The 27,786-nt window shown below is 40.3% G+C and overlaps 1 protein-coding gene across 1 annotated transcript; it reads right to left on the reverse strand.

The window, feature by feature from the left end:
• Positions 1-328: 328 nt before the first annotated feature.
• LOC104228914 (DExH-box ATP-dependent RNA helicase DExH5, mitochondrial) lies at positions 329-27,689 on the reverse strand. Its single transcript, XM_009781468.2, has 19 exons — positions 27,154-27,689; positions 22,479-22,633; positions 22,315-22,402; positions 21,832-22,062; positions 19,875-19,970; positions 16,519-16,707; positions 16,241-16,400; positions 16,035-16,165; positions 13,257-13,424; positions 12,910-13,182; positions 12,337-12,531; positions 3,920-4,123; positions 3,676-3,745; positions 3,432-3,580; positions 3,004-3,309; positions 2,656-2,715; positions 2,422-2,574; positions 2,175-2,285; positions 329-2,001 (listed from the first exon to the last, which is right to left on the reverse strand). Exons 1-19 carry the CDS (start codon positions 27,502-27,504, stop codon positions 1,546-1,548), a joined length of 3,546 nt encoding a protein of 1,181 aa, XP_009779770.1. The 5' UTR covers positions 27,505-27,689; the 3' UTR covers positions 329-1,545.
• Between the last annotated feature and the right edge of the window lie 97 nt (positions 27,690-27,786).

A 27,786-nucleotide genomic window follows, 5' to 3' on the forward strand; every position in this document is an offset into this window, starting at 1 on the left:
TTTAAAGGGATCGAAAGTACACGTACCATAAAAACAAAAATCAAATTCACCAAAAGTGCAACTACTCGCACAAAAAAAAATGAAAGAAAAAAGTATACATTTCTGCCCAAAAGAAGAAGAAGAAGGAGGTGGTAATCTGCACTGGACCTTCGGGATTGCTCAATTTCTATAGCATTCAAAAAGTATCTGACTTAATACAGGAAACAACGTCATACTTGCACTTTCTGAAGAATCAAAATTCACAAGCTTTACTCAATGGAGTTTAACAAGACCTAAGATAACAAAGAAAATATCCATCTGAAACTCATTGCAGGTATCATACACAAAATTGACCCTCCTTTAAAATCAATGACACGTGTACCATTTGAATAGATTGATTATAAGTTGTCAATTCGATTTCCTTGAAAAGTTGAGAGGAGAGAAAATTCGTAAGAGTCTACTTCTAGCCATAAAACTACACGAGTTTTTAGTGTTACCTAGTAGAATGAACCTGACACCCTTTGAAAATGCTGAAAAGGTAGGAATTACAAATCATAATAACTTGTACATGCAACCAACCACTTGCACTTGCAGGCTCATGCTGGTGCTAGCATTTTGAGCACTTAACGATATTCAAGCAGCCTATCAGCAGTTACGTTGCTCGGATTCTCCTAAAATGCCGGTGGGGGCGTGTTGGATTCTCCAACAGTAGTGATTTTTGAAAGATCCGACATGGGTGTTGCAGCTGTTTGGGAAAGTCCGCACTCCAAACTCGTTGGCTTCAGCTTGAAAATTGTATGCAAACACACGTATATTAAAACAATTCTAAAAAACGTACATACTTATGTTAGACTGACAGCTATATCTGCAAAGGAATTATAGATGTAGTGATACTCCACAGATATTGCTTAAGATTCTTGATTCGCCTCTGCGTATATTCATCAGTGAGCAGTCAAATAGCCTCGAGATGTAACCAACAGGCACCGGACCCATTAAGGAAAAGCATATGAAAAGAGAATTCCAGATAGCTGACCTTCCAAAATTCTCAGAGCAGCCATTAATAGCAAAATGGAATGATTTCATAAACCTTTAATATATACAAAAGGATAAAGATAAACTTGATCATTGCGTTTAACAATGCCAGAGCATTGATTTGCTTCGCAAATATATGACACATTTCCTCATTGCTAAAATGTTGTAATTTCGGGTGCATTCCCTCGATGACCAGGCTGAGCAGCTGAAAAGGCATACTTAGGACAAAGTCAAAAGAAGCCAAGAGATCCAAAATTGTTCCCCTGCCCCTCGGATCTAGTTTTATTTCAGATTTCAGAGGCAGTCTATGCTGCTGAGCCCACCGCGCATTTTCATGAGACTTGAAAATCAGTCTGCCATTAGTAGGCATACTTTATGATTGCTCATGGGTTGCATATCATATTCGTGTATATTTGTAAAGCTGCCAAAATACCATGCTCCTATGAACTCATCCCGAGCAAAACCAAGGAAGTGAGGCTGTCCCAAGCATCACACTAGTGCCAGTTTGTGACGTCTGCTTTAATCCCAACTCATCTATGCTGTCTTGCTCTTTTTCAGAATCAGAGACATCCGCTCAATGTAATCAGGACCTGCACGGTGCCCTTCCAACAACCATTGCAGAGCCTCAGCTGCTGCATCTTTTTCAGCTTGTTTTTTGTTGTTGCAAGGCCGTCCCATTATCTGCATCCCGTTGAACTCTACAGTTGCTTGAAACTGATTGTTATTAAGTTGCCTTGTCTTGTACGTTGGTGTTGCATACCCTGCTCGATTCAGCAACGTCTGTAGCTGAGACTTAGAATTTTCACCTCCAGGACCACTTTCTGTCCTTGACATTGGAGCTGGTGGTGCTGCTGCAGCACATGGCTTGGAAGTTAGTAAAACCTGACGACTAAAAACAAATCTGCCACCACATTGATCCTCTGAGATAAGCAACCGTATTGCTGACAGAAGTTCATGATAACTATGTACATCCATCCTAGGATTCAGGAGCTGTACATACCAATTGTCAACTTCAATTAACAATTATTTCAAAAAATGTTAAAGCAACAAAATCTGCACTTCTTCAGACTTGAGAAGGCACAAATCACAATAGCATTGCATCTATTGTGCAAAAATCCATTAGCAGAATTGAAGACAAACGGAGATAGTAAACAATGACTTACTTTAGTATGAATTAACTCATCAAGCTCTCTTCTTAGACTTCTATACATTTCTGCTATAGTAGGGCTCATAAAGAACTCTAAGTATCCACCTAACATTTTCAAGTGACCGTCCTGTGAAATGAAGAAAATCATTCCAATCAACAAGAGAATATATAAGTAAGCAGGTTAATTTAGACTTGGAGTTGCATATGTACACAAAATTCTCCTTCAGGATCTTGGATCAAAGGAGGGCAAGATGGGAGCTCACCACTTCCCCTTTTGAGATGGTTCCTCCAAATAGTAGCAGCACTGAGTCGGAGATAGCTGTGGAATCCCGGAGAAAGACAGAGTTTACTTTGATCTTTTCATTGAAAATCAGCCAGGGATATGGTATCCTGGAGTCCCGGGCATTAATGGAGTTCTTTGTATATAACAAGAAAGAGAGAGTTAAATCAATGTGACGTGAATTAAAGAACACCAAATACGCAGGTAGCATACTCACCGAGTGTAAAAGCACCTGACCATCTTCCATTGTTTTCAACGAAAATGACTTCTCATTATGCTGCAAAAGCACTAATATCAGTACCACCATCCGAAGCAGGGATACTTCAATGTTCACTACCAAGTTTTTTTTTTTTTTTTTGTGGTTGTGTATAGGGGGGGGGGGTAGTTAAAGATTAAGATCATCCCAAGAGGGCACTTTCACTAATATAGGATTATACATCTGTAACTATGGATAAATGCTAGTGTCCAGATTGTTTCAAAGGGAATAAAATGGCAGAGACTAACTGTGGAATAAGATCCCTAAGATACTACGTTGAAGCAAATAAAGAAAGACACCAGGTTTTACCAGGACAGAACAGATTCCAGGATACAACCCATAGCAGATAATTCCTCGAAGGAGGTGCTCATCGTAACTCCAAGAATTATAGATGGTATTATTGCTGTCAACAAGACCAGTATCCTTCAGCAAAGAGTAAAACTCCCTGCGAAGAGAATCAATAGCTTTCATAGACTGTGCAGACAGAAAATTCTTCCAGCAGTACTCATATCCAGCTAGGTCTCTTTCAGCATCCCTCCATCCCTCATATGCTCGAACAAGAGCAAGATGGTCACTATAATCGCGTGAAAAATGAGCCTTAGCAGCATCCGCAAGCTGAAAACAAGAGGTAGCATGTCTCAAAACGATTACTGGTTTCTCAAAGAAAGTATGTCTGACCCAACTAATGAAGATGAATCAAACGATGATTTGACAGCAAAGTGGAAGGCTTGACTTACATCTTTCTTGTCAAGCGGTGTCAAGAAGGGATCTCGGACACTAAGACCAGCAACGATAGTTAATATCGGCTCCAAACAATTCAAAGTTGCACCAAGTATAAGCATTTTTCCGAGTTTAGGCTCCATTGGAAGCATTGTTAAGTAACGTCCTGTCATTGAACCACAGCAAAGACAAAGAAAAATCAGAGGACTAAATCGTTAGACTTGAATATGATTATGATTCAACAACAGCCAAATTTCATACCTAGAACAGTCAAATTTTCACTCTCATCTAAAGCCCCAATAATTTTCAGATACTCAATAGCTTTTTGAACCTATCAGCAAAACAAAAGGAAGAACTTCACTTACAGCAACAAGCAAAGAATGAACTTGTACCATTTTTGAGATGGTCTGATCTTACAGCATATGCCAGTAAACTGTAAGAATAATAAAATTGTTATAATATCATAAATACAGAAGTAAGAGCAACAAATCTGAATGAGCATTACCGCTAATAACTCGGGGGATTGCAAAGCCCTTGAAAGGAACTCAGAGATGCTACCGAGTTTTAAACTTTTAATTTGCAAACAAAGGGATTGCAAAGGGGTCCTCAGAATTTCTGGTAATTGATAATCAGCAAAAGCATCATACACACATCTGGGATAGAGATGATAGCATTCTCCAGGCTGAACACGTCCGGCTCTTCCCCTTCTCTATCAGTTGCATGAGTAAACAACATCATACGGTTAAATTATTATAGGCAGTAATCTAAATATTATTAGCATGAAAAGGGAGAACTTTTTACAGAAACAGAAAGTTCTTGTACCAAGCACATGTCATAACATGGTAAAAACTTGTCATGAACAAAAAAAGATTGACAGAAAATAAAGTGAAATAAAATCCTTGTGGTCTTGCACATATTTTGAGTCATATCATTCTACCAGTAAACCATGATTTACCAAGGCCGAGTATTGAGCCTTGTTATCTGCGTGTCTGTGTGTGATGAGTGTGTTTTCATAGGCTATAATAATATAATTTTCTAAGCAATTCCCTTTCTTTTTTTCCAATTCGTGTTCTTGGTAAGGATTGCAAGGTTATCAACGTTATCCCGGGTGAGACCCTCGCGACACAGCATAGGCTTTTGGTGATGGACATTGGTATTATGATAAGGAGGAAGAAGAGGCCGGTATAAGGACGTCCGAGGATCAGGTGGAGTGCCTTGACTAAGGATAAAGCTCAGGAGTTGGAAGGGAGGTTATCGGCTATGGGAGCTTGGAGGAGTAGTGGGAACGCGAGCATTATGTGGTCGACGACGGCGGTCTGTATTAGGAAGGCGGTGAGAGAGGTGTTAGGGGTCTCGTCGGGCTACTTTGGTGGCCACAAAGGCGACTGGTAGTGGAATGAAGTGGTCCAAGGTAAAGCGGAAGCGAAGAAGACGCCGTACCTGCAGTAGTAGGGAGAACTGGCGAGGAGGAGAGGACAGCGAACATTGAGAGGTATAAGGTAGCTAGGAAGGAGACGAAGCTGGCAGTCACAGAGGCTAAGACTGCGGCTTTTGCTCGTCTGTACGAGAAACTAGGGACAAGAGCGGGGAGAAGAAGTTATTCCGGCTGGCTAAGGCGAGAAAGAGGAAGACTCGGGATCTGGACCAAGTGAGGTGCATCAAAGACGAGGACGGCAGAGTTTTGATGTGAGAGGACCAGATTAAGCGGAGATGGCAGACCTACTTTCATAAACTTCTGAATGAAGAAGGGGATTAGAATATTGTACTAGGTGAATTGGGGCATTCCGAGAGTCACTGTGACTTTAGGTATTGTGGGCGCATTAAGGTTGAGGAGGTCATGGAGGCTATGCCTAAGATGAGTAGGGGCAGTGCTACCGGGCCCGATGAAATTACGGGTGAATTTTGGAGGTGTTGGTAGAGCAGGCTTGGAGTGGCTGATTGGATTGTTTAATGTTATTTTCAAGACGAATAGGATGCCGGAGGAGTGGAGGTGGAGTACAATGGTTCTGTTGTACAAGAACAAAGGTGATATCCAGAGTTGTAATAATTATAGGGGTATCAAATTACTGAGTCATATGATGAAAGTTTGGGAGAGGGTGGTTGAAGTGAGGGTGAGGAAGACAACCAGTTAGGGTTCATGCCGGATCGTTCTACCACGGAAGCTTTCCAACTTATTAGGAGGTTGGTGGAACAGTGTAGGGATAGGAAGAAGTATCTCCACATGGTGTTTATTGATATGGAGAAAGCGTATGACAAGGTTCCTAGGGAGGTTCTATGGTGATGCTTGGAGGCAAAAGGTGTGCCGGTTGCTTACATCAAGGTGATTAAGAACATGTATGATGGAGCTAAGACTCGGGTTAGTACAGTGAGAGGCGACTCAGCATTTTCCGGTTGTTATCGGGTTGCACCAAGGGTCTGCGCTCGGCCCATTCTTATTTGCCCCGGTAATGGATGCACTGACACACCATATTCGAGGGAAGGTGCCATGGTGTATGTTATTTGCTGATGACATAGTTCTGATTGATGAGACGCGAGGTGGCATTAATGAGAGGCTGGAGGTTTGGAGACAGGCCCTTGAGTAGGGTTTCAAGTTGAGCAGGACTAAGATGGAATACCTAGAGTGCAAGTTCAGCGTCGAGCCGACGGAAGCGGGATTTGACGTGAGGCTTGACTGTCAGGTCATACCCAAGTGGGGCAGTTTCAAGTACCTTGGGTCGGTTATGCAGGGAAATTGGGAGACCAACGAGGATGTCACACACCGTATAGGGGTAGGGTGGATGAAGTGGAAGTTAGCGTCTGGAGTCTTGTGTGACAAGAAAGTGTCATCGATACTAAAAGGTAAGTTTCATAGAGCAGTGGTTAGACCGGTCATGTTGTATGAAGTTGAGTGTTGGCCAGTTAAGAACTCACATATCCAGAAGATAAAAGTAGCAGAGATGAGCGTTGAGATGGATGTGCGGACACACTAAAATGGATAAGAATAGGAATGAAGATATTCGGGAGAACGTGGGTGTGGCCCCCATGGATGACAAGTTGAGAGAAGCAAGGCTCAGATGGTTCGGGCACATTCAGAGGAGAAGCCCTAATACCCCGGTGAGGAGGTGTGAGTGGCTAGCTCTGGTGGGTACGAGGAGAGGTAAAGGGCGGCCTAAAAAGTATTGGGGAGAGGTGGCGTGGCTTCAGATTATCGAGGACATGGCCCTAGACAGGAAGTTGTGGAGGTCGAGCATTAAGGTTGTAGGTTAGGAGGTAGTTGTGAATATTTCTACAGCGCACCAGAGTGAGGCTAGTCTGTTAGGATTTAGTCTTAGACTGCTAGTGGTTAGTATTGAGTTCTCACTACTCTTTCGCTCCTCTTAGAGCCGGGCTTTATTTACTGGTTATTATTGTGCTTTCCATCTATTTCCTGGTTCTTATGATGCTTTTAATTTTTTCTATGATTTTTATTGATGGTACTGATATATCGCCTCTTATCGTCCTTCTTGAGCTGAAGGTCTTTCGGAAACTGCCTCTCTGCCCCTCAGGGTAGGGGTAAGGTCTGCAGCTTCAATCATATTTGCACTAGGTGTATTTGGCAAGACTTAATATCACAACAATTGCCATAGACAAAGCATCAAGTGCAAAGGTCTTCCTTAAATATTGACATTCAACAAATAAGAAAAGAATAGTTACATGACTCGACTGCGTGATTTTTTTTTTTTTTGACAAGGACTCATTTTATGGCTGAATTTTTACATATTAACTTGGTACAAGGGCAATATCCATTTTACCATGTTTGATCGACCTTCTCTCTCCTGACTTTTCTCTCCCCCCCTTCTAACGTTCTTGCCTAACGTTCTAATCCCCTCCCCCACTCCCCACCCCCCGCAACAGTAACACAGTAGCTACACTCCGGCATCTTGATGCTTTGCCGTCGCCGCCGCAGGGGCGGGTATAGGTAAGTTCACTTCTCTCTTTCCGTCCTCTCTCTCTCCTCTTTCTTCTTTCTCTTCTTTTCCGGTGGCTTCAGGCCCTTCTCGCCGCCGGAGTCGGGACGTGCGTGTGCAGGAGAATTGCATCAAGTCCGGCGACCCTTGATTTCCGGTGACTCTTCCTGTTCTGCATTTTCCGGCGACCCTTGCTCCTTCTTCCTCGCTCTCTCTTTTTCCCTTTCTCTCTCCCGCCTTTTGTGTGTGTGTGTGGGGGGGGGGGTGCGTTCTGTTCTTTGGACAGGTGCAACATTTTTCCGGTGAGGACAAATCATTTTTCGGCGTGTGTACAGATTTCCGGCAAGTTTCATTAATTCCGGCGACTCCCGTTCAGCTTTACAGCGGGACGCAGCAGGACTATCAGTGCTATTGAGCAGATCCGATAAACTTCAGGAAAACTTGCCCCAGGTTCTTTCGTTCTATATCTGGTATTCGTGATATTGATATTGGTATTTTTTTTTTTATTTTTCCCTTTTGCTTGACGGTATCCTTGACATCTACAGTATCTTGTTTAAATCATATTTAGTTAGACTTGTCTGCTTATATCGGTCTCTGTCTTTCTCCTTAGTGTTATAGCCAATACATAGTTGGTCCCTTCTTAGTCGGATCCCTTATTAGCACCTTGTGTACCGGTAGGTTTCTGTTTAGTCTATCTTTTTGTAGCTTTGTGCTGGTCTAGTGGCCGCACCGAACTATGATAGAGTGAGGGCATGTCCTCGAGGGGAGCGGGCGGAGCGAGGGTTAGAGGGCAAGGGTGGCAGGGGGTAAGGCACCTTCTAGGTTGAGAGTGGGGTCATGGAACATAAGGACTCTAACGGGGAAGTCTATAGAGTTAGCAAAGATACTCCATAAGAGGAAGATTAACATAGCTTGTGTCCAGAAGACTAGATGGGTGGGGAACAAGGCTCGGGAGGCGGATGGTTTTAAGTTGTGGTATTCAGGGAGGGTGAGAGGGAAGAACGGGATAGGCATTTTAGTTGATAAGGATATAAGTGAGCTAGTGGTTGAAGTTAAGAGAGTGAATGACAAGTTGATGGCCATTAAAATAGTCGTGGGAGGGTATACTCTGAACGTAGCTAGTGCTTACGCGCTTCAGGTGGGTTTGGACGAGGAGGTTAAAAGACGCTTCTGGGAAGATTTGGATGGGTTGGTATGAGGTATACCGTCCACCGAGAAGCTTATTATAGGGGTGATTTTAACGGCCACATTGGGAGGTCGCCTTGGGGATATGATGATGTGCATGGTGGCTTCGCTTTTGGAGATAGAAATGGAGGAGGTACTTCGCTGCTAGAGTACGCTAAAGCTTTTGAGCTAGTGATCGCTAACTCGTGTTACCCGAAGAAGGCGGAGCACCTGATAACTTTTCGAAGTGCGGTGGCCAAGACCCAGATTGATTATCTACTTCTCCGGAAATGTGATAGAGGTTTATGCACGGATTGCAAGGTCATCCCGAATGAGAATCTTACGACCCAACATATGTTTTTGATTATGGACTTAGAGATCAGGTGGACGAGGAAGAAGAGGGCTATGTCTGGTATACCTAGGGTCAGGTGGGGTGCATTGACTAAGGACAAGGCCTAGGAGTTGGGGGAGAAGTTGCTGGCTATTGGGGCCTGGAGGAGTAGTGGGGATGCGAGTTGTAAGTGGTCTATGACAGCAAATTGCATTAGAGAGACGGCGAGAGAGGTGTTAGGGATCTCAAAGGGTTTTTCTGGTGGCCATAAAGGGGACTGGTGGTGGAACGAAGAGGTTCAGAGGAAAGTGGAAGCCAAGAAAGCGGCATATTTGAAGCTAGTAGAGAGTATAGACGAGGGGCAGAAGAGTGCTAACAGGGAGGGGTATAAGAAGGAGGCAAAGTTGGCGGTTACTACGGCTAAGACCGCCGCATTTAGTCGTCTACACGAAGAAATTGGGGATAAAGGCAGGGACAAGAAGTTGTACAGGCTAGCGAAGGTGAGGGAGCGGAAGGCCAAGGATCTGGACCAAGTGAGATGCATAAAAGATGAGGAGGGAAGAGTTTTATTGGAGAGGGCACAGATTAGGCAGAGATGGCAGTCTTGCTTCCATAGGCTCTTGAATGAAGAGGGAGATAGGGGCATTGTGCTGGGGGAGTTGGAGTACTAGGAGCGGCAACGAAATTTTGGGTACTGTAGACGTATACGAGTAGGGGAGGTTGTAGGGGCTATGTGCAGGATGAGTAGGGCTAGAGCGACGGGGCCGGACGAATCCCGGTGGAATTCTGGAAGAGCGTGGGTAAGGAGGGCTTGGAATGGCTTGCTAGGTGGTTAACGTCATTTTTAGGACGAAAAAGATGCCCGAAGAGTGGAGGTGGAGTACGATGATCCCGTTGTACAAGAACAAAGGGGATGTCCAAAACTGCAACAACTATAGGGGTATCAAGTTGTTAAGCCATACGATGAAAGTGTGGAAGAGGGTGATTGAAGGGAGGTTGAGGAGGTGTGTGTCCATTTCCGAGAACCAGTTTGGTTTCATGCCGGGACGGTCGACCATTAAGGCCATTCATATTGTAAGGATATTGGTGGAGTAGTTTAGGGCGGTGAAGAAGGATTTGCACATGGTGTTCATTGACCTGGAGAAAGCCTATGACAAAGTCCCTAGAGAAGTTCTATGGAGATGTTTGGAGGCTAGAGGAGTGCCTGTAGCGTATATTAGAGTGATCCAGGACATGTATGATGGAGCTAAGACACGGGTTAGGACAGCAGGAGCAGACTCTGATTACTTTCCGGTTGAGATAGGGTTGCATCAGGGATCAACACTTAGCCCGTTTTTGTTTTCCTTGGCGATGGATTCTTTGACACATCACATTCAAGGGGTGGTGCCTTGGTGCTTGTTATTTGCGGATGACATAGTCCTAATTGATGAGACGCAAGGTGGCGTAACGAGAGGCTGGAGGTACGAAGACATACCCTGGAGTCTAAGGGTTTCAAGTTGAGCAGGATCAAGATAGAACACTTGGAGTGCAAGTTCAGCGGTGTTACCCAGGAGGCAAACGGGGATGTGAAACTCGATACGCAAGTCATTTCCAGGAGAGAGAGTTTCAAGTATCTGGGATCTATAATTCAGAAGGATGGGGAGATAGATGAGGATGTCACACACCGTATCGGAGCAGGGTGGATGAAGTGGAGGCTCGCTTCCGGTGTCTTGTGTGATAAGAATGTGTCGTTGAGACTTAAGGGTAAGTTCTACAAGGTAATGGTTAGACCGACTATGTTGTATGGGGCAGAGTGTTGGCCAGTCAAAAACTCCCATATCCAGCAGATGAAGGTAGCGGAAATGAGGATGTTTAGATGGATGTGTGGACATACTAGGTTGGATAGAATTAGGAATGAAGTTATTCGGGATAAGGTGGGAGTGGCCCCTGTGGAGGCGAAGATGCGTGAGGCAAGGTTGAGATGGTTCGGGCATGTTAAGAGGAGAAGCACAGATGCCCCTGTCAGGAGATGTGAGAGGTTGGCCTTAGGAGTTGAGAGGAGGGGTAGAGATAGGCCAAAGAAGTCTTGGGAGAGGTGATCATGCGGGACATGGCGCAACTTGAGCTAACCGAGGACATGACTCTAGATAGAAGGGCGTGGAAGTTGAAGATTAAGGTAGAAGGTTAATAGGTAGTCGTGCGTCTCCCTTTGTCTTCTCTAGCTCGATAATATTAGCGCTAGTACGGTACCCTTTTTTCCTTAGTTTGCTATATTCGCATGTCTCGTTTCGTTGTTACTTGCCATTGATATTTCCGTAGTTTGCTAGTAGTACTTCGTTCATATTCTCGCCTGCTGCCTCGAAATTAGTTTTCTAAATATGTTATCTTGCTACTACTTGTTATCAGTACCCCTTTCGTATTATCTGTTGCTATCTTCGATTTAGTTTTCTAATTATTGTCTTGCTATTACTTGCTACCAGGGCTTCTCTCACCTCCTTTAGCCGAGGGTCTATCAGAAACAGTCTTTCTGCCCTTCCAAGGTAGGGGTAAGGCTGCGTACATCCTACCCTCCCCAGACCCCACTTGTGGGACCACACTAGGTTATTGTTGTTGTTGTTGTTGTAACTTGGTATAAGGGCATGGATGATGCTTTGGAGCATAAAACCAGGGAAAGTACACAGAATGTTGTTCCTGTTTCACAGCTTTTGAATAGACGTCAATAGTAAATTAGACAAGGAACAAATGAAGCATAACCTAACAATCCGATTAGGAACTCCATGACTTAAGGTGCATAATACAAGGGAGCAACAAAGCTTCACCGAGAACCATCATACTCGGAACATTTGCTTTACCTTAAACTGAAGTAAATATGCATCTTTAGTATGCCACAGGTTCTTAAAAGGGCTATTACGAAATATAGACTATGAAGATTGACTTCCAAGACAAGCAGGAATTCAAATAGAATTGAAAATCTTAATTCCTTGGGTAGAGATGCAGCTAGAAGATCCCATACAGTAAATTGTGGCATAAGCCAAAAATTATCAGACTCCCTGGATCCAAGGACTTCCTGGAATGAAGTAAACCTAAGGTTAAAAAAGTACTCGTCAAATCTGAACTTAAAATTGAAACGTGCTTCAAAGCACAGGCCATTCATCAAAGAAAAGGTTCTTGTATGAGGATCGAAATGTGATATTTATGATATTTTGACAGTTTTGTAGATTCACAAAGCATATGATGATACATTGTTATAATCACTGTACTTGATAGATTTTTGAAAGACCTAAAAGTTTCCATGGGCATCATTATTGCTTTGCTAGTCAATCTATCTATTTGCAGCTATTAGGCATTCCTTCCTATGTGCATGCGTCCCTTCCCCTGCCAGAATGTTACACTGAGCTAGGGAAAGAAAATCCATCACAAAATTCTAAGCATGAATCAAACAATTTATTATAAAGCACATACACAACCATATCTTCAAAGAAATTTAAGAAACAAAAGGACAAGAAAAGTAGAGTGCCTTACTTGTCGAGCTGAAACCTTTGAAATCCAAGTAGGAAGCAAACAAGGAGTATTATTAAGTGCATCATATGACGTCTCTTTTGCCTTGCCACAGTCAATAACATAAACTACGTCATCGATTGTGATACTGGTTTCAGCAATATTTGTAGCCAACACTATCTTCCTCACTCCATCTTCAGGCTTGTCAAATATTAACCTCTAAATGCATGAAGCGCGAGTAATGAGTAAGCAACACAAAAAGAACTTAGATGTTAAACTGGAAAATTAACATCTGTGAACTCCTTTTTATTTTCTGAAGTAGGAATTAGTGAATTATAGAACCGCTCAATCTAACAAGTCAAAAGGTAAGAAAAGCCATCGTATTGATAGACAGGAGAAGCATCAAATCACCAGTTAATGGGCAGAACACAATAACAAATTACCAAACGTTTAAGGACAGAGAACATGAATGACTAGTAATGCTTATATTGTAATTTCAGATTAGTAACAGAAAACATTTTCTTAACAATTGCATGTAAGAAAAATATAGCATGTAAAGCAAATGCAAGGTAAAAGGATAAATGCAAATTTCTTTACCTGCTCCGTACTAGCCATAGAACCATGGCATGCCAGCAATAAAACACGGCTGGTATTTCCCAAGATAGGATGACATTGTAGCTTATCCTTCAGAGAATTTATATCATCCCAACCAGTCATAAAAACTAAAACAGCACCAGGCCTTTCATTTTCACAAATATGGCATAGAATATGTTCTATAAGATTGAAGCCTATACAATCAGGATTCCAACAAGACAAAGACTCCTGTGTCACAGGGCTAAATTCTTTGAAATCAGCAGCTCTGAGGGCATCCTGACGACAAAGAATATATTAGCACAGGAATTGTAGCAAATGAAAACTGTGGAAGTTGCTTTTAAGTTGGAAACCTCAACAGCAGAAGCAATCTGGCTTTTCCTTTTTCTTGGAGCTTGCTTGTTCATTTTCCACGTTCTCTCCTGACCATAATCATCAATCTGATTGTCTGGCGTCAATCTGTATCCCGACATCTCCAGAATATTTTCGAGGAAATGAGTGCGAACGGGATATGTAAATCCCTAATAGACACAATGGAAAAACTTTTCAACTTAAAGCACTCCAACTATTCATGAGTTTCCTAATTTTAAGGATAGCAAAAAGAGAAATTCACTGATGAAGAAAGTAAAATTTTAGACTAAACGTCCCCATCAACACATAATACTATTTTTTTTAAATGAGCCATCACCACATAATGCATTTGACATGTACTTTAACCAAATACCCACAAAACAATGTGGAAGCAATGGAAGTATGGATCAAATTGCGTCGAGGAAGAAAAGATGAATCTGTATTTGTTGCTTGGTGCCTTAACTAAGACATAGCAAGCACGGATGATGTTAAACATACAGATGCGCTACCTAGAAAGAGAAGAAATGAACTACCACATACTCAACTAGAAAAAACCCCACATCCTGAACCGGAAAAATTCACTCCTATTCCTTTTAGCAACTGAGAAGATCTGTGTCTTCTCTAAGCAAAATAAGCACAGCAAAAAGGGAAGCTGATCGAATCCCAATCTCAACTGATATTGTCAAAACCCTTCATGCAAGTAATCATTCCAGATTTTTTTTCTTCGGATAAGGTAGCGAGTAATCTTTCTAGATTTATACACTTCTGACTTCTCATCGGAAAAAACCTTACCATCTAATTTGATTTGTAGCAGCATAACAAGAAGCCTACATAAATATTACACCACCCAACCACACAAAAGGAGGTAGACAGACCCAACTTTAACCTGGTCTCCGCAGATGTTGATAGGGATACTCTTAGCAATCTCTTCTCTAGGATTTCTTTGAACAGTGAATTCTGCATGTCATTTTCTATTGCATATTATATCCACGATCAGCGGCAAACATTTCAATAGGTTAAATAAAACAATTGGTTGTAGATCAATCCATCTAATGTTCATTAGGATCAAAACAGTTTGCACTACATTTATATTGAGTAACCAAATGTAATCAGACCTGCCCTCATTTCATCTCCTTTATGAAATTGCTATTTATAGATACCAGAGATAGCTTCCTTTATCTTTGTTCTTTTTCCTTTATCACAAAAAAAAAAAGAAAAAAAAAAGAAAGATAAAGGGAAGCTTAGTGACTCACTGACTCATGAATGCAACATAGTGATAATCAGATTCCAAAAGGATTTCTACAGCGTAATAAGCAACCGTTGACAATTCGGATTTCTAGGAAAGATGATATTGGATTTATTGAAAAAAGCAACAGAGCAGTATATCAGTCCGAAGAAATTGAAAGATCGGCTCTCCATCTCACAACAGTAAGTACATTTAAAACAAGAATGCATACTACAAATAAAAGAACTATAGAAGCTCAACAAACAAAGTAGACTTCAAATGGGAATAGAAAACCATTTAGCAAGAACTGAACACCCAAATGAAGAACTAGCAGTTATTTCTGGGTTAATAAACTTATTGATAGTTATAACTGGCTTGCTAAATTAATCAAATACCCACATCATTTCCCATTAGATGCCTTTGCCAACACTAGTTCATTGCTTTTCTTGAGCAGCGAATGGTGCATGTCGCAAAGGAGAGAGACACTTAAGGGTTCCGCAAATGGAGGACTTGATGCACCCATCAAGCGACGATGGGAGCAGAACCTCTCACCAAGAGTTAAAAAGAATCTACTTCAGGATTGAAACTTTCACGTCAATAACCATAACTTAATTGTGATCTTTTTTCTTTGGTTGATAAGGGACCTAATTGTTATCTTCAATGCTCAACTAGCAAAGGAGCTTAACACATGACCCTTGTGAAATTAAAAACAGTTTCTCAACAAAGGAGTATCGTTAATAGTGCAGTGCCTACCAACAAGCACAAGTTGTTGCGCTGTCTCAGGTTATATGCTACACTTTCTATTTTAAGACGTCCTCGGATATTTTCATTCTTTTACAATGATTTTTAATGAAGTACTCACTATATCTAATTCCATATGAGGGTAAATTGGATAGATCTGGAGTTTAAGATGTTGATTAGACTGGTTATTAATAATAGTGCAAGAGAATATTACAGTATTGGTTGAAAAGTTAGTTCAATATAGAAAAAGTCATATCAAAGTTTATAATTTGAATAATTTAAAGTACTTGAATTCATGAAAGTTGTGATATGTATAAAAAAGGAATTTTGTCTACATTTTGCATGTCCAAAATAGAAGAGTGACACAAAAATTGGAGCAAAGGAAGTAATTTAACTGATAAAAAGGAGAAATCTCATGAGCAAGATACATAAAAAAGGAAGCAAATCTCAGACAGAAACATCTTTATGAAGAGAAACACTTAGCAATAATATTTTTCTAACAACTTTCGCAAACTTCAACTATTCACATTATTCAAATTTAAACATTTATGATTCTTTCCTTATTCTACTAAGTTTTTAACTACTATTTAGCATTTTTTATACAAAACACCTGTTTTACTATTTTCTTTTACTACTCTACCAGTATAATATACAAGACAAATTAACCTTAAACTTTCCATGTAGTCAGACTATGTCTCACCACATAAATTGGAATTCAGGTAGTAATAGAACAAGTGTCAGTAGAAAAGGACCATTGGCAGAAATTAATACTGCACATCAATTAAAAACACAACTAGCCAACCAACTTACTCACCGGAATGTGGACCAGCGGAGCCCCACCAAAGTATGAAGAGAAAAGCTCTGCATCTAAGGTGGCACTCATCAAAATCAACCTTAACTCAGGCCGGCGAGGGATTAAATCCTTTAGAACTATTAGCAGAAAATCTGGTACAAGACATACTTCATTGTTAAAAATCAGATTTCATGAACTTCACAATCTCTTTAAAAACAAAAATATACCTTCATTTATTCCACGTTCATGAATCTCGTCCACAATTACATGTGTGATGCCCTTCAGATTTCTGTCAATTAGTAGTCTTCTCAACAAGATACCAGTGGTACAGAAGAGGAGGTGAGTATCCCTCCCTTTAACACCTTCTAGCCTCACTTTATATCCAACCTACAGAGACATCAAAGAAGACAGAATACGTATTCCAAATTTTCAGTCAGAATGTTGTGCAAAGAGATAACGTGTGATGGAATGTGTTGGTAGTTAATTTGCTAGTACATAAACTCACTGTTTCACCCAACAACTCCCCTCTCTCTGCAGCAATTCTTTCAGATACAGTCATAGCAGATATTCTTCTTGGCTGAGTACATATGATACTGCACATGGCTCCGCGAGCAGACTCAATTTCAGACTCTAAAATAAATTGGGGAATCTGTGTGGTCTTCCCACAGCCAGTTTCACCTGAGATAATAACCACCTGTGCGTACGGAAAAGCTTTTCTTAATATTAGCATCATCAGGATACATTTCAAAAAAATCAAATCTTTACCAAGGCATTCAGCTATTTCATGTTTTCTTTCACACCTTCAATTCTGAGCTTCATTAGTTTCCTAAATAAAAAATAGTTTATCAAGCTAAGAGCTGGCCACACCACTCTTCAATTGAGCAGAGAGGTCATTTGGCAGACAACACTAACACCCAGTAATGGAGTTACCAGAATGCTAGACGAATTTGACAGAACTTCAAAGGGCTCCAACAACTGCACTTTGCTATCTTATTCGATCTTTATTCTTCACCAGGAGGATTCATTGCATGATGTAAATCTTTTCATGTATTACTTCTTTGCTAAAGCCACACCCCTTAATCCGTGAGTAAAAGGATGAGATTCACAAAGCTGGGACATACTTCAAAACATACTCCTTTCATTTCATGCATCATTTTTCCCATTTCCTCGCCCCTCATCTGCTTTATGCCTGGCCAGAAAATTTTGGTTCTCCGACGGTATGTGAATGCTTTCCCAGATATCTCACATTTGGTGCCAGATATGGAACTGGATAAACAATGAACTGTGACTGGACTAATTTGGGATTGCTAATCCACGGTAATACTCCATCCAAAAGAGGGAACGATCATGTCGGGAAAACTATCCTGGGATTGGGTCTCAAGAGATTATTTTGACCCTCACCTATAAATAGGCCAACACCAAACTCTAGCACAATTTTCAATCTCTCTCTCTCTCTCTCTCACTGCACTAGGGAGAAATCTCCAATCCCACCCTCTTTGGGACTCTTGCCCTCACATCTTCTCCTTCACCCTCCCTAACTGTCCATCTTTCAACCATGTGCCTCTATTCTCCTTCCTACCCTTGTCCTCTTTTCCCTCCCCTATCCCGCAAATGCATGTCATCTGCCCTCTCTCTTACCTTTCACAATCGCCTTCTTATCCATAATCTCATTCTCTCTCTCTCCCTCCCTCTATCTGGCTTCATTTGTCTTTTTTGCCATTTATTTTATGTTTGCAACAATTCCCTCTTATCCAGGGGCGGCTCAAGTACAATTGTGGGCATGAGGCCTAATTTTTTTCTAAAAGATTATAATATATATTTTTATTTGAAGTCTATTCTTCTAGCTTTTTTGAGATGCAAAGTTGTTAATATTTTTTTATAATCAATTTCTTCCAATAATTCCTTTTCAATTGATAATATAGCCAACTCATTTAATCGTTCTTGAGACATTGTTGATCTTAGCTAAGATTTTTTCAATTTTAATTTTGAAAAATTTCTTTCCGTTGACGCAACTGTTATAGGAATTGTTAACATTATTTTATAAGCAATATAAATATTTGAAAAAAAAATAAAGCCTTTTTATTTGATTGTATATAGTATATTCTACTTGTACTATTTTCCTTGTCAAATCAATTCTAATTCACACGTTAGAAAAGATATTCATACTACCTATTTTTAAGTAAGCCAAACGGTTACTTTATTTACATCTATAAAAAATTACTTTTCTTTTATATGAAATATTTTGTACTAAAAGTAGTAAATTTTATTTTATTTAAATGCCTATAAACCTATTATTTGTAAAAAATGGGGCCCCCTAAGGCACAAGCCTGATTAGCTACAATGTTAGAGCCAGCCCTGCTCTTATCTCTTCTTGTTTTTTCTTTATTGAGATATACAACTATCCAATATTTTACTTTATTGATATATATAACTATCCCACATCATTTCTAAGAATTTCTAAAGGAATTTATGATCCTAATCTACTCCCATTACCTTAATATTTTGGGTAGGACAACCAGACTCTTTTGCATGGTACTAGAACCGAACTTCAGTAAGCCCATTTTCCACATGCAAGTCCATTACAACGATCATTCTCTCCACTTCTAATCCAATTGTACATTACCTCATGTTCACTATATCAGCCACTTATAAGCATGAGCTTCTCTCTCCCATCCCAACCATTTGAGCTACTAAATCCACTTCAGGTCCTGTCTCAACTCCAAGTTCACTTCTCAATGCCCTCCTCTCTCAGCTCCTGTCTATTCTTCACTCCTATACTCTATGCTCCATATCCGCTTTTCTAAATGTTGAGCCAAGCCCAAAAACGAAAACAAAAGATAAACTTTTTTACCTCATGTTTCTGTAGAACCAGTTACACATGTCAGAAAGTGTTAGATATGTATCACTGACACTGTCCCAAACCGTGTATGGGTTCAATAGGGATTAATAATAGTTCTGAGCAATTCCACCCGCTGCATCAAGGTCTTGGGTTGAATGCTCAAGTTTTTTACGACGTTGCTAATTGTTCCGTATCTTCCCCTTCTATGTTATACTATTGCTTTTTTTTATAATGTAAGGTTTTGTATGTTATACTATTGCTGTATATTAGATTTTTTGCTTCGTAAAATTTGTGGATGACATAGCATTTTTATGAGAGTCGTGTCAAAGGGTTGAGATAGAGTTAGTTTGAAGAAGAATATTGTAGAAAAGCTTTTGCAACTGTAAATGAAAGTTGTTTCAAGAGTATTTTGGTACTGAAATTTAATTCGAGTTCAAATTGAATGTCGAGATGGATTTTTGCCAATTTTTCTTGTTATTTGTCCAATAAACCTAGCATTAGACAGAAAGTAATACTACTTTTAGGCATCGTTTGGTACAATGGTGGGATATCCCAAGATATCCCATGGGGTGGGATATCCTTATCCCACCTTTATATGGGATAGCTAATCCCACAATTTTAGTGTAAAAGTTATCCCGGGATTAGCTAATACCCCAAACCAAACATGGGATAAAGTTAATCCCAAATTTTATCCCGGGATTATTATCCTTATTCCATGTACAAACGACCACTTAGTGTCCTGATTATAATCCTTCATTCTTGGATTCTAATCGTGGGATGTCTTGCTAGCCCACCAACTGCCCTTAGTGAATGTTAATGGTTAAATATATGAGAATACTGTTTGATGATATTTCACAACCACATATTTTATGATCTTACACCTCAAACGTATCATAAAAACAACAGAATCAAAAGAAGCTCTTTTTCTCCTTCACCAATAATATAAGATGTACATGGGGACCTGTCACTGACAGCTACGACACTCCACGAGGTTGAGGATAGATTCTCAAGATCTAACATACCTGGTTTTGTGAAATGGCACTTAATATTGCTTCTTTTTCCTTATATGCAGGTAGACTACTACGAAATTCCAGCATCTTCCTACCTTCTGGTGATTCCTATAACAAACAAGAATGTTATCCCATGAATCCACCTTCCACAGGGAGAACAAAAAACAACAAAGATACTTAGAAAATTTTACTAACCTTGTAAAAAGAAATAACCAGTACAAAAAAAGGAGCTATAAAAAGTTACAAACTGTGGAGATACAGTATTAAGAACATATAGTGCAGGAAAAATCTAGTGCAAAAGGGTCAAAGGAATGAAGTGACAGCAGACTGTTTACTCACTCTAGCACGTACTATTTTCCCTACAGACAGTTGAGATTGGATTTCCATTTATATAAATTTTCAGAAATTCATTTATAAAAAGATTTTAATATTCGTCACTAAAGTTATCAGACATATAGTGAGATTGGAAGTTTTTTTCCTATGAATGCGGGTATTATAGGTTTGCATCAAGAAATCTCTTAATACTAAAGAAACTCCATTTTTGTTTATGCCATTCAATTGAAGACCCATTCAATTGAAGACCTATGGGGGCTTTTGTTTGACGCCTTGAACAAGGACCTCTTAGTTTCTCTATCAGTGCTAAGCTTTGATATGAACTAAAGCATTTCACAAATCGCGAGCTACAGCTAGCGCCAATGTTTATGTTAAAGTTTTGACCACCTACTGACTGCTTTTACGCTTCCTAAATTAAGACTCTAAACCAAAAGTTTTGTCACATCTATAACTAAACCAGAGTCCTCAATAATATTAGTTAGGTCTATGAATCAGATCTCAAAACTCAATTATGATTGATATTGTTCCTATCTGAGCATCAAAAATCTCCAAAACGCAAAGATGACTAATATTCTTCTTAACTGAGTGCCAATTTTTTGTTTTTTTTAATTGTTATTATCTGAATGCCCATGTGTTTCTGGTAGAACCAAGAAATTGAAGTACAGTCTAAAACAAAGAAGTGTGAGCCCCTGAACGGAAGAAAAGAGAAACACTGGAGAAAGAATGAGAAGATATCAGCATATCAAAAGTGAGGCATCTTGAAGAAAAAAAATGAAGGCAAAAGCAAGGTCATCATGTGTTATATACTATAACTGCTAGTATTTTCTCAACTAACTGGGAATGTAACGTATAAACTCTTGGGGATAAACATAAAGAAAGACTTCTGAATAAACAACATTATACCTTTGGACTTGAGTGTGTTGCGTCCTAATTTTTTAAAACATACCACTGATAACTTTTGCAAGTTATATTTAAGTACACAAATATCCTATCTCTCACCGTAGCAGGTCAGAGGAAAACAGCAAGTGAACAACATTTTTTTTCCTTTTTTGAGAAGTTAGAGAAAAGACAATAATTCAAAGAAGACGTGCAGAAAAAACAAAAACCAATACTACTTGCTAATTATGTTCTTGATATTTTAAGGGCTACTCCAGCAATAGTAAATTCAACTGTGGTAGAAGAAAGTGCCTTTACTGAGTTCTGCCCCTGCAATATCATATAGTGCGAATCTCCTGGCAAGATAATACTACATGCAGTGTATCTACACACATTCCGACAGATCAGCTAGTGTAACTTTATTCTCGTGCACTCTATAGTATTTGATTAAAGCATGCAACCTACATGTATTTGTTTTACCTTTAGCATGTTATTGGAAAGAATGCAATCTCAACACCTATTTTTATTGCTTAGTCCAGACTCCAGACAAATTAAGAAGAATGTATAGTTGTTGCATGTTTAAATCTCACTCCATCATAGGTTTCAGGCAGCAAACTTCACTTGTAATGTCTGGCCTATAGAAAGTAGCCCACGAAAACTAAGTATCTTGTTTGAAGAAATGACAAAAGGCTGGAAGAGGGAGATCATTTTTAATTTGCACAGACGTCAATATGCTCTAAATTTTTTGAGGTGATTGAACCTGCCAAGTTTGTTGCTCAGCTCGCATTTGCATGCTCCTACGCCAAAGGATGTTCTCCATGGAAGCCTTACTTTGAGGGAGTAACTCTGGCTGCTCAAATAAACCCTCATCGGTAGTTATGCTACCATTACTGCTTGATCGTGAAAGTACAGCCACGCTCATTGGCTTATGAGACAAGTATTCTCCAAGAAAAGTATCTATTTGTCTTGGCAACCCCGGAGGCAAGATCACCTGACAATTATTTGAAGGATGCAATCGTATCATTAAGGAAATAAAGAACAGGAAAAAGAGGCAGAAAGGGGGAGAGTAGGGTATACAGGAAACAAGCATGTAAAACCAATAAAGGCTGACCAAGTGGGAAGCAACAGGAATGTAAATCTAGATAAAGATAATCAAATAAGAAAAGGTAAATAGAAGTGGAAGCATTTGTGTTGAGTCGAATTTAAATTACTGAATAACAAGATCTAACCGTCAACAACATACCTCTCTCTGAGGACGCTTATCATCCAAATCAAACCTGTAGTTTGGTAATGGAAGCTTGCTGACAACAACTACTTTTGAATATAGGTTGCTGCAAAGGGTGGTGGCAACTTAAAGTCCTGTACCAAAACAAATCTATAAACAAGACACTTTCTGATGAAAGATACCTATATAAACCCATTTTGCTCGCTAAAGCTGCTATTTGCTCATAATCACGCCTATCCTTTTTCTCCCTTGAGAGCACCTCTTGTTTATCCTTGTCGCGTAACAGAGCAGTGAGCTTCGATTTCCATGCTTCAGTGTTGTCAGATATGGCAGCACCCTGGAATCCATTTATGTTATAGAATGGTCAGGTGCCATATATTTGTGATACAAGCATACTGGAATAATTTGCTGTAAATGCATGCAGGCCTTAACATAGACATGCAAGTGAAAGTAGCTGGACGCGGTCAGTTATTTTCCATGACAAAGCAATAATTCTCCGACACGTATAAAAACTTCATCATCAGATCTAAAAAGAAAGTTTAAAAACCTCATTCATGTCAAGGATGCTCCACATACAAGTATGCCATTCACGCCTAAACCTATGGGTTACGGTTGAGTCGTTCAGATTAATTGACAAGTTCTAGTCTCCACAATGTGTGCCTATCATCTAAGGGTACATTGATGTTCCAGAGCAGTGATTCCATCATTCAGCAATAGAAAAATGCTGACAACATGTAGTTAAGTTGACACATAACATTAGGAGCATGGAAACTCTTTAGTTCAGATGCAACTTACTGGAGAGGTGCAAACTAAAACCAATTTTATGTTTTGAAAGGTTGTACTCCATTTTTCAGCTAATTGCTACAAATGTTTGAATAAGAATATAACTGCAGCCAGTTCCAGCATTAAAACAAGCTATTAACTCCAGAAAAAAAAACAGTGTTACCACTGGTCAGCATATTACTTGATAATTCGGCATGTATCACGACAAGTAACTAAACACGTCTTATGAGAGGACTAGCAACAGTAAGCACTGACCATTGAAGAAAGACGATGAGGAGGAGAAAGAGAGTGAGAACTTGAAAAGGAAATGGAAGAGTTAAAAGGTCCATGAAGAAAAAGAGGAAGAGCCATACTAGGGCACAAAATCATCGAGCCAAAAAATAGCTCAGAATAGAATGAGGAAGAGGCTGAGGAATGGACTGATTTAATTTTTCAATTTTATTGATACTACTTATTTAAACAAACCAAACTCATAATGCACCACATACCAATTATTTAAGGAACAGAGTTGTAGGTGTTGGCAATGGAAACTTTATTCGTCGTTATATTAATAACAGTAGCCTAGAAATTCTAATTAAACATTCTCGTAATTCATATCTTGTTACATGCCTGAACAACAAAGGTTCGAGCATCAGAAAACAACCATGCCTAAACCAAGTTAGCATGCATCTGATGCTTGCCAGTGCAATTCAGTGCTTAGGTACATATGACCCTCGAATACATCCCCACGCATGTCGGGTTTCATAGATTTAAAGCTCTATATTAGGCCTTGACTTGATAAGTAGATATGGTTGTCTACCTCTATGTTGCTTGGACTCTCCGAAAATGTCGCCGGTTTCGCCGGGTGCATGACGGATCCTCCAAAAGTAGTATATTTTTGGAGGATCCAACATGGGTGTGGCAGCATTTTGGAGAGCCTTGCAACATAGGTCTAACTCATCACAAAATATATGGGGTTCATTACGAAGACTGAAGTAAAAAATTTAAGACCCACAACAACAACAACAACAACGACCCAGTATAATCCCACAAGTGGGGTCTGGGGAGGGTAATATGTACGCAGACCTTACCCCTACCCCGAAGGGTAGAGAGGTTGTTTCCAGGAGACCCTCGGCTCAAAAAAGCAATAGGAGATGATATATTAGTACCATAAAAATGCGTAATAAAAATAACAACAATATATAAGAGATATGAAATATGAAATACAGAATACGAAATACGAAATAGATGGCTGGTATAGTACAACTAGAAGGTAAAGCCCTGCATCAATAGACGACCAATGACATTCCTAGTCTAACTCCTAACTGGATAGTCTCCCTCTATTGTGCTGTAGAAATATTCACACTCTCCCCTAACCTACAACCTTAATGCTCGACCTCCATAATTCCCTATCAAGGGCCATGTCCTCAGTAATCCTAAGTCGCGCCATGTCCTGTCTGATCACCTCTCCCCAATACTTCTTAGGTCTTCCTCTACCTCTCCGCGTGCCCACTACAGCCAGTCGCTCACACCTCCTCACCGGTGCATCAGTGCTCCTCCTCTGAATGTGCCCGAACCATCTGAGTCTTACTTCCCGCATCTTGTCCTCCATGGGGGCCACACCCACCTTCTCTCGAATATCTTCATTCCTAATCTTATCCATCCTTGTATGCCCGCACATCCACCTCAACATCCTCATCTCTGCTACTTTCATCTTCTGGATGTGTGAGTTCTTTACCGGCCAACATTCAGTTCCATACAACATGGCAGGCCTAACCACTGCTCTATAAAACTTACCTTTTAGTAACGGTGGCACTTTCTTGTCACACAAGACTCCCGACGCTAACCTCCACTTCATCCACCCCACCCCTATACGGTGTGTGACATCCTCGTCAATCTCCCCGATCCCCTGAATAACCGATCCAAGGTACTTGAAACTACCTCTCTTGGGAATGACTTGAGAGTCAAGCCTCACTTCAACTCCCGCTTCCGTCGGCTCAACTCCAAATTTGCACTCGAGGTATTCCGTCTTCGTCCTACTCAACTTGAAACCTTTAGACTCAAGAGCATGTCTCCAAATCTCTAGCCTCTCGTTGACGCCGCCTCTTGTCTCGTCAATTAGAATAATGTCATCAGCAAATAGCATGCACCATGGAACCTCCCCTTGAATATGATGAGTCAGTGCATCCATCACCAGGGCAAATAGGAATGGGCTGAGCGCAGACCCTTGGTGCAACCCCGTAATAACTGGAAAGTGTTCAGAGTCGCCTCCTACTGTCCTAACCCGAGTCTTAGCTCCATCATACATGTCTTTAATCACCCTAATATAGTTACTCGGGACCCCTTTATCCTCTAAGCAGCTCCATAAGACCTTCCTAGGAACCTTATCGTACGCTTTCTCCAGATCAATAAACACCATGTGGAGATCCTTCTTCTTATCTCTGTACTGTTCCACCATCCTCCTAATAAGGTGGATAGCTTCTGTGGTAGATCGTCCCGGCATGAACCCGAACTGGTTGTCTGAAATAGACACCGTCCTTCGCACTCTCATTTCTACCACTCTCTCCCAAACTTTCATGGTATGACTTAGTAATTTGATGCCCCTATAGTTGTTACAGCTCTGGACATCACCTTTGTTCTTATACAACGGGACCATTGTACTCCACCTCCACTCTTCAGGCATTCTATTAGTCTTGAATATAACACTAAACAATGCAGTAAGCCATTCCAAGCCTGCTCTACCCACACACCTCCACAGTTCAACCGGAATTTCGTCTGGCCCGGTAGCTCTGCCCCTTCTCATCTTACGCATTGCCTCCATGACTTCATCGATCTCAATGTCCCTACAATTACTTACTTCATGGTGACTGTCGGCATTCCTCGATTCCCCAACGAAGATGAAATGTTCATTGTTCAAGGGACTGTACTAATGCATATCACCACTAAACTAAAAACAACAGGTCCTTATATGATGTAAGCTACTCAAGTAAATTTGCATTACTACTATAATGGAAATTTGAGTTACATACCATTGAAAATGAAAACACTATTTGAGTTAACTTGCTCAAAAATGAGTTTTGATTGAAATTGGGCAATAATTCAATTCTAATTGAAACTATACAATCATCTTGTTTTTATAAAAACTATGCCATCATTGAGATTTCCACATTTTAAGCCCAATTAACTTGTTCCTACTAAGTCAAATTGAAACATTATACAGTGATTCAAGCACAGCCCAAAATAGTGGAAAAACTGATAGGTATAAGCATACCAAAAACTGAGTTAGGACCCCAAGAGCATATGAAAAATCAACTATACCTCAATCTCAAACTAGCTGAGGTCAATTATATGAATCTTATATATACATTGTACTCTACTCAGGCATTTTTCCTATTGACTCTATTCATGCCATTTTATTGAAACTCTTTGTCCATTCACCACTTAAGTTGGATATCTATGTAATGCATGCCTAGGGGAGCACGTCCCAAAGAATCAAATAGTTAGAAGATTCATGATAGTATATGACTACCTTCTAAGTCGATCGTCAAGCTAGGAAAACTCCTCCTTTATTCGAACTTGAGAGTGGCTATGATATAGCTATGATATGTTTTGCATCGGTGAAGTTTTCTCAGCGGTGTTCACTATTATGGAATATTTTCTTCAGTTCTACTTTATGTGACACTTTTTTTAAGGCTGTTTTTTAGGCTGTAGAAACAATTTAATTTTAGACTTCTCATAGTCTGCTCAACCCAGGGGCAGAGGTAGAGTATTGCTCAGTGCTCACGGGTGGGTATGGACCAACCCAATAGCTTTTGCTTAAACCTTATTTTTTATTTGAAAATCCACAAAATAGGTATAAATACTTAATTGCAAACCCACTAACTAAACAGATATGAGTTGGGTGGCATGTTTAGAGCCATAAACTTCAAATGCTAGCTCCGCCTCCAGCTCAAACACCATCACCTATAATGAGACGTGCATAGTACTTTTTTTAATTTTTTTTTTTTTTTTTTGCAATTATGGAAATGTTCTCTTGTTAACATCATTAAACTTCAAAGTGCTACAAACAGACGAGCCGAGAGAAGCCTCACCTACCTGATAGGGTGTAAGGTCAATATCACAAGCGGAAACTTCCTGAGAAAGTAAAACCTCATCAAATCGTGAAGTTCTCTTCTGTTGCAGCACTCGCATTTGTTGTGGCTGCTGAATTTGCTGCTGAGCGTTCGGAATAGGTTTGGGATCGATTGCTGTAGAACGGAAGCCGCCGGACTGTGGCGGAACAGCAGTGATTACTGAACGGAGGAGGCGTTGATGTGGAGGTACGTAAACGGATGACGGCGGCGGCGGCCGGTCCTTCATCGTCAACGACCACGACGGTGGTGGAATGCTCAAGGGTTTAATAAGGGTTCTGTAATGTGAGAAAAATTGGAAAGAATATAGGCTCATAAACTATTCCGGGTCAACTCCGATAGAAAAGGTAACGGAGCTCCGTCTTATAGCAACGGCGATCAGCGGAGAGCAGAGGCTGTAGAATGGAAAGATGGAACTGAAGATGATGATGATGTGTAAATTCAGGAAGGAAAGTTAATCCCGTGATGTGCACGTGCTTGTTTGCTGAAACAGTTGAGGCCCACGTACTCTTTGGGAGAATGTCGAAAAACGAGTCAAGAAAAAAAAAAAAATTATTCCGTGAATATGCGTTCATTTGAAAAACATACTACTTTAAAA

Source organism: Nicotiana sylvestris, chromosome 4, assembly GCF_000393655.2.
Source record: "Nicotiana sylvestris chromosome 4, ASM39365v2, whole genome shotgun sequence".
Taxonomy (NCBI): Eukaryota; Viridiplantae; Streptophyta; class Magnoliopsida; order Solanales; family Solanaceae; genus Nicotiana; species Nicotiana sylvestris.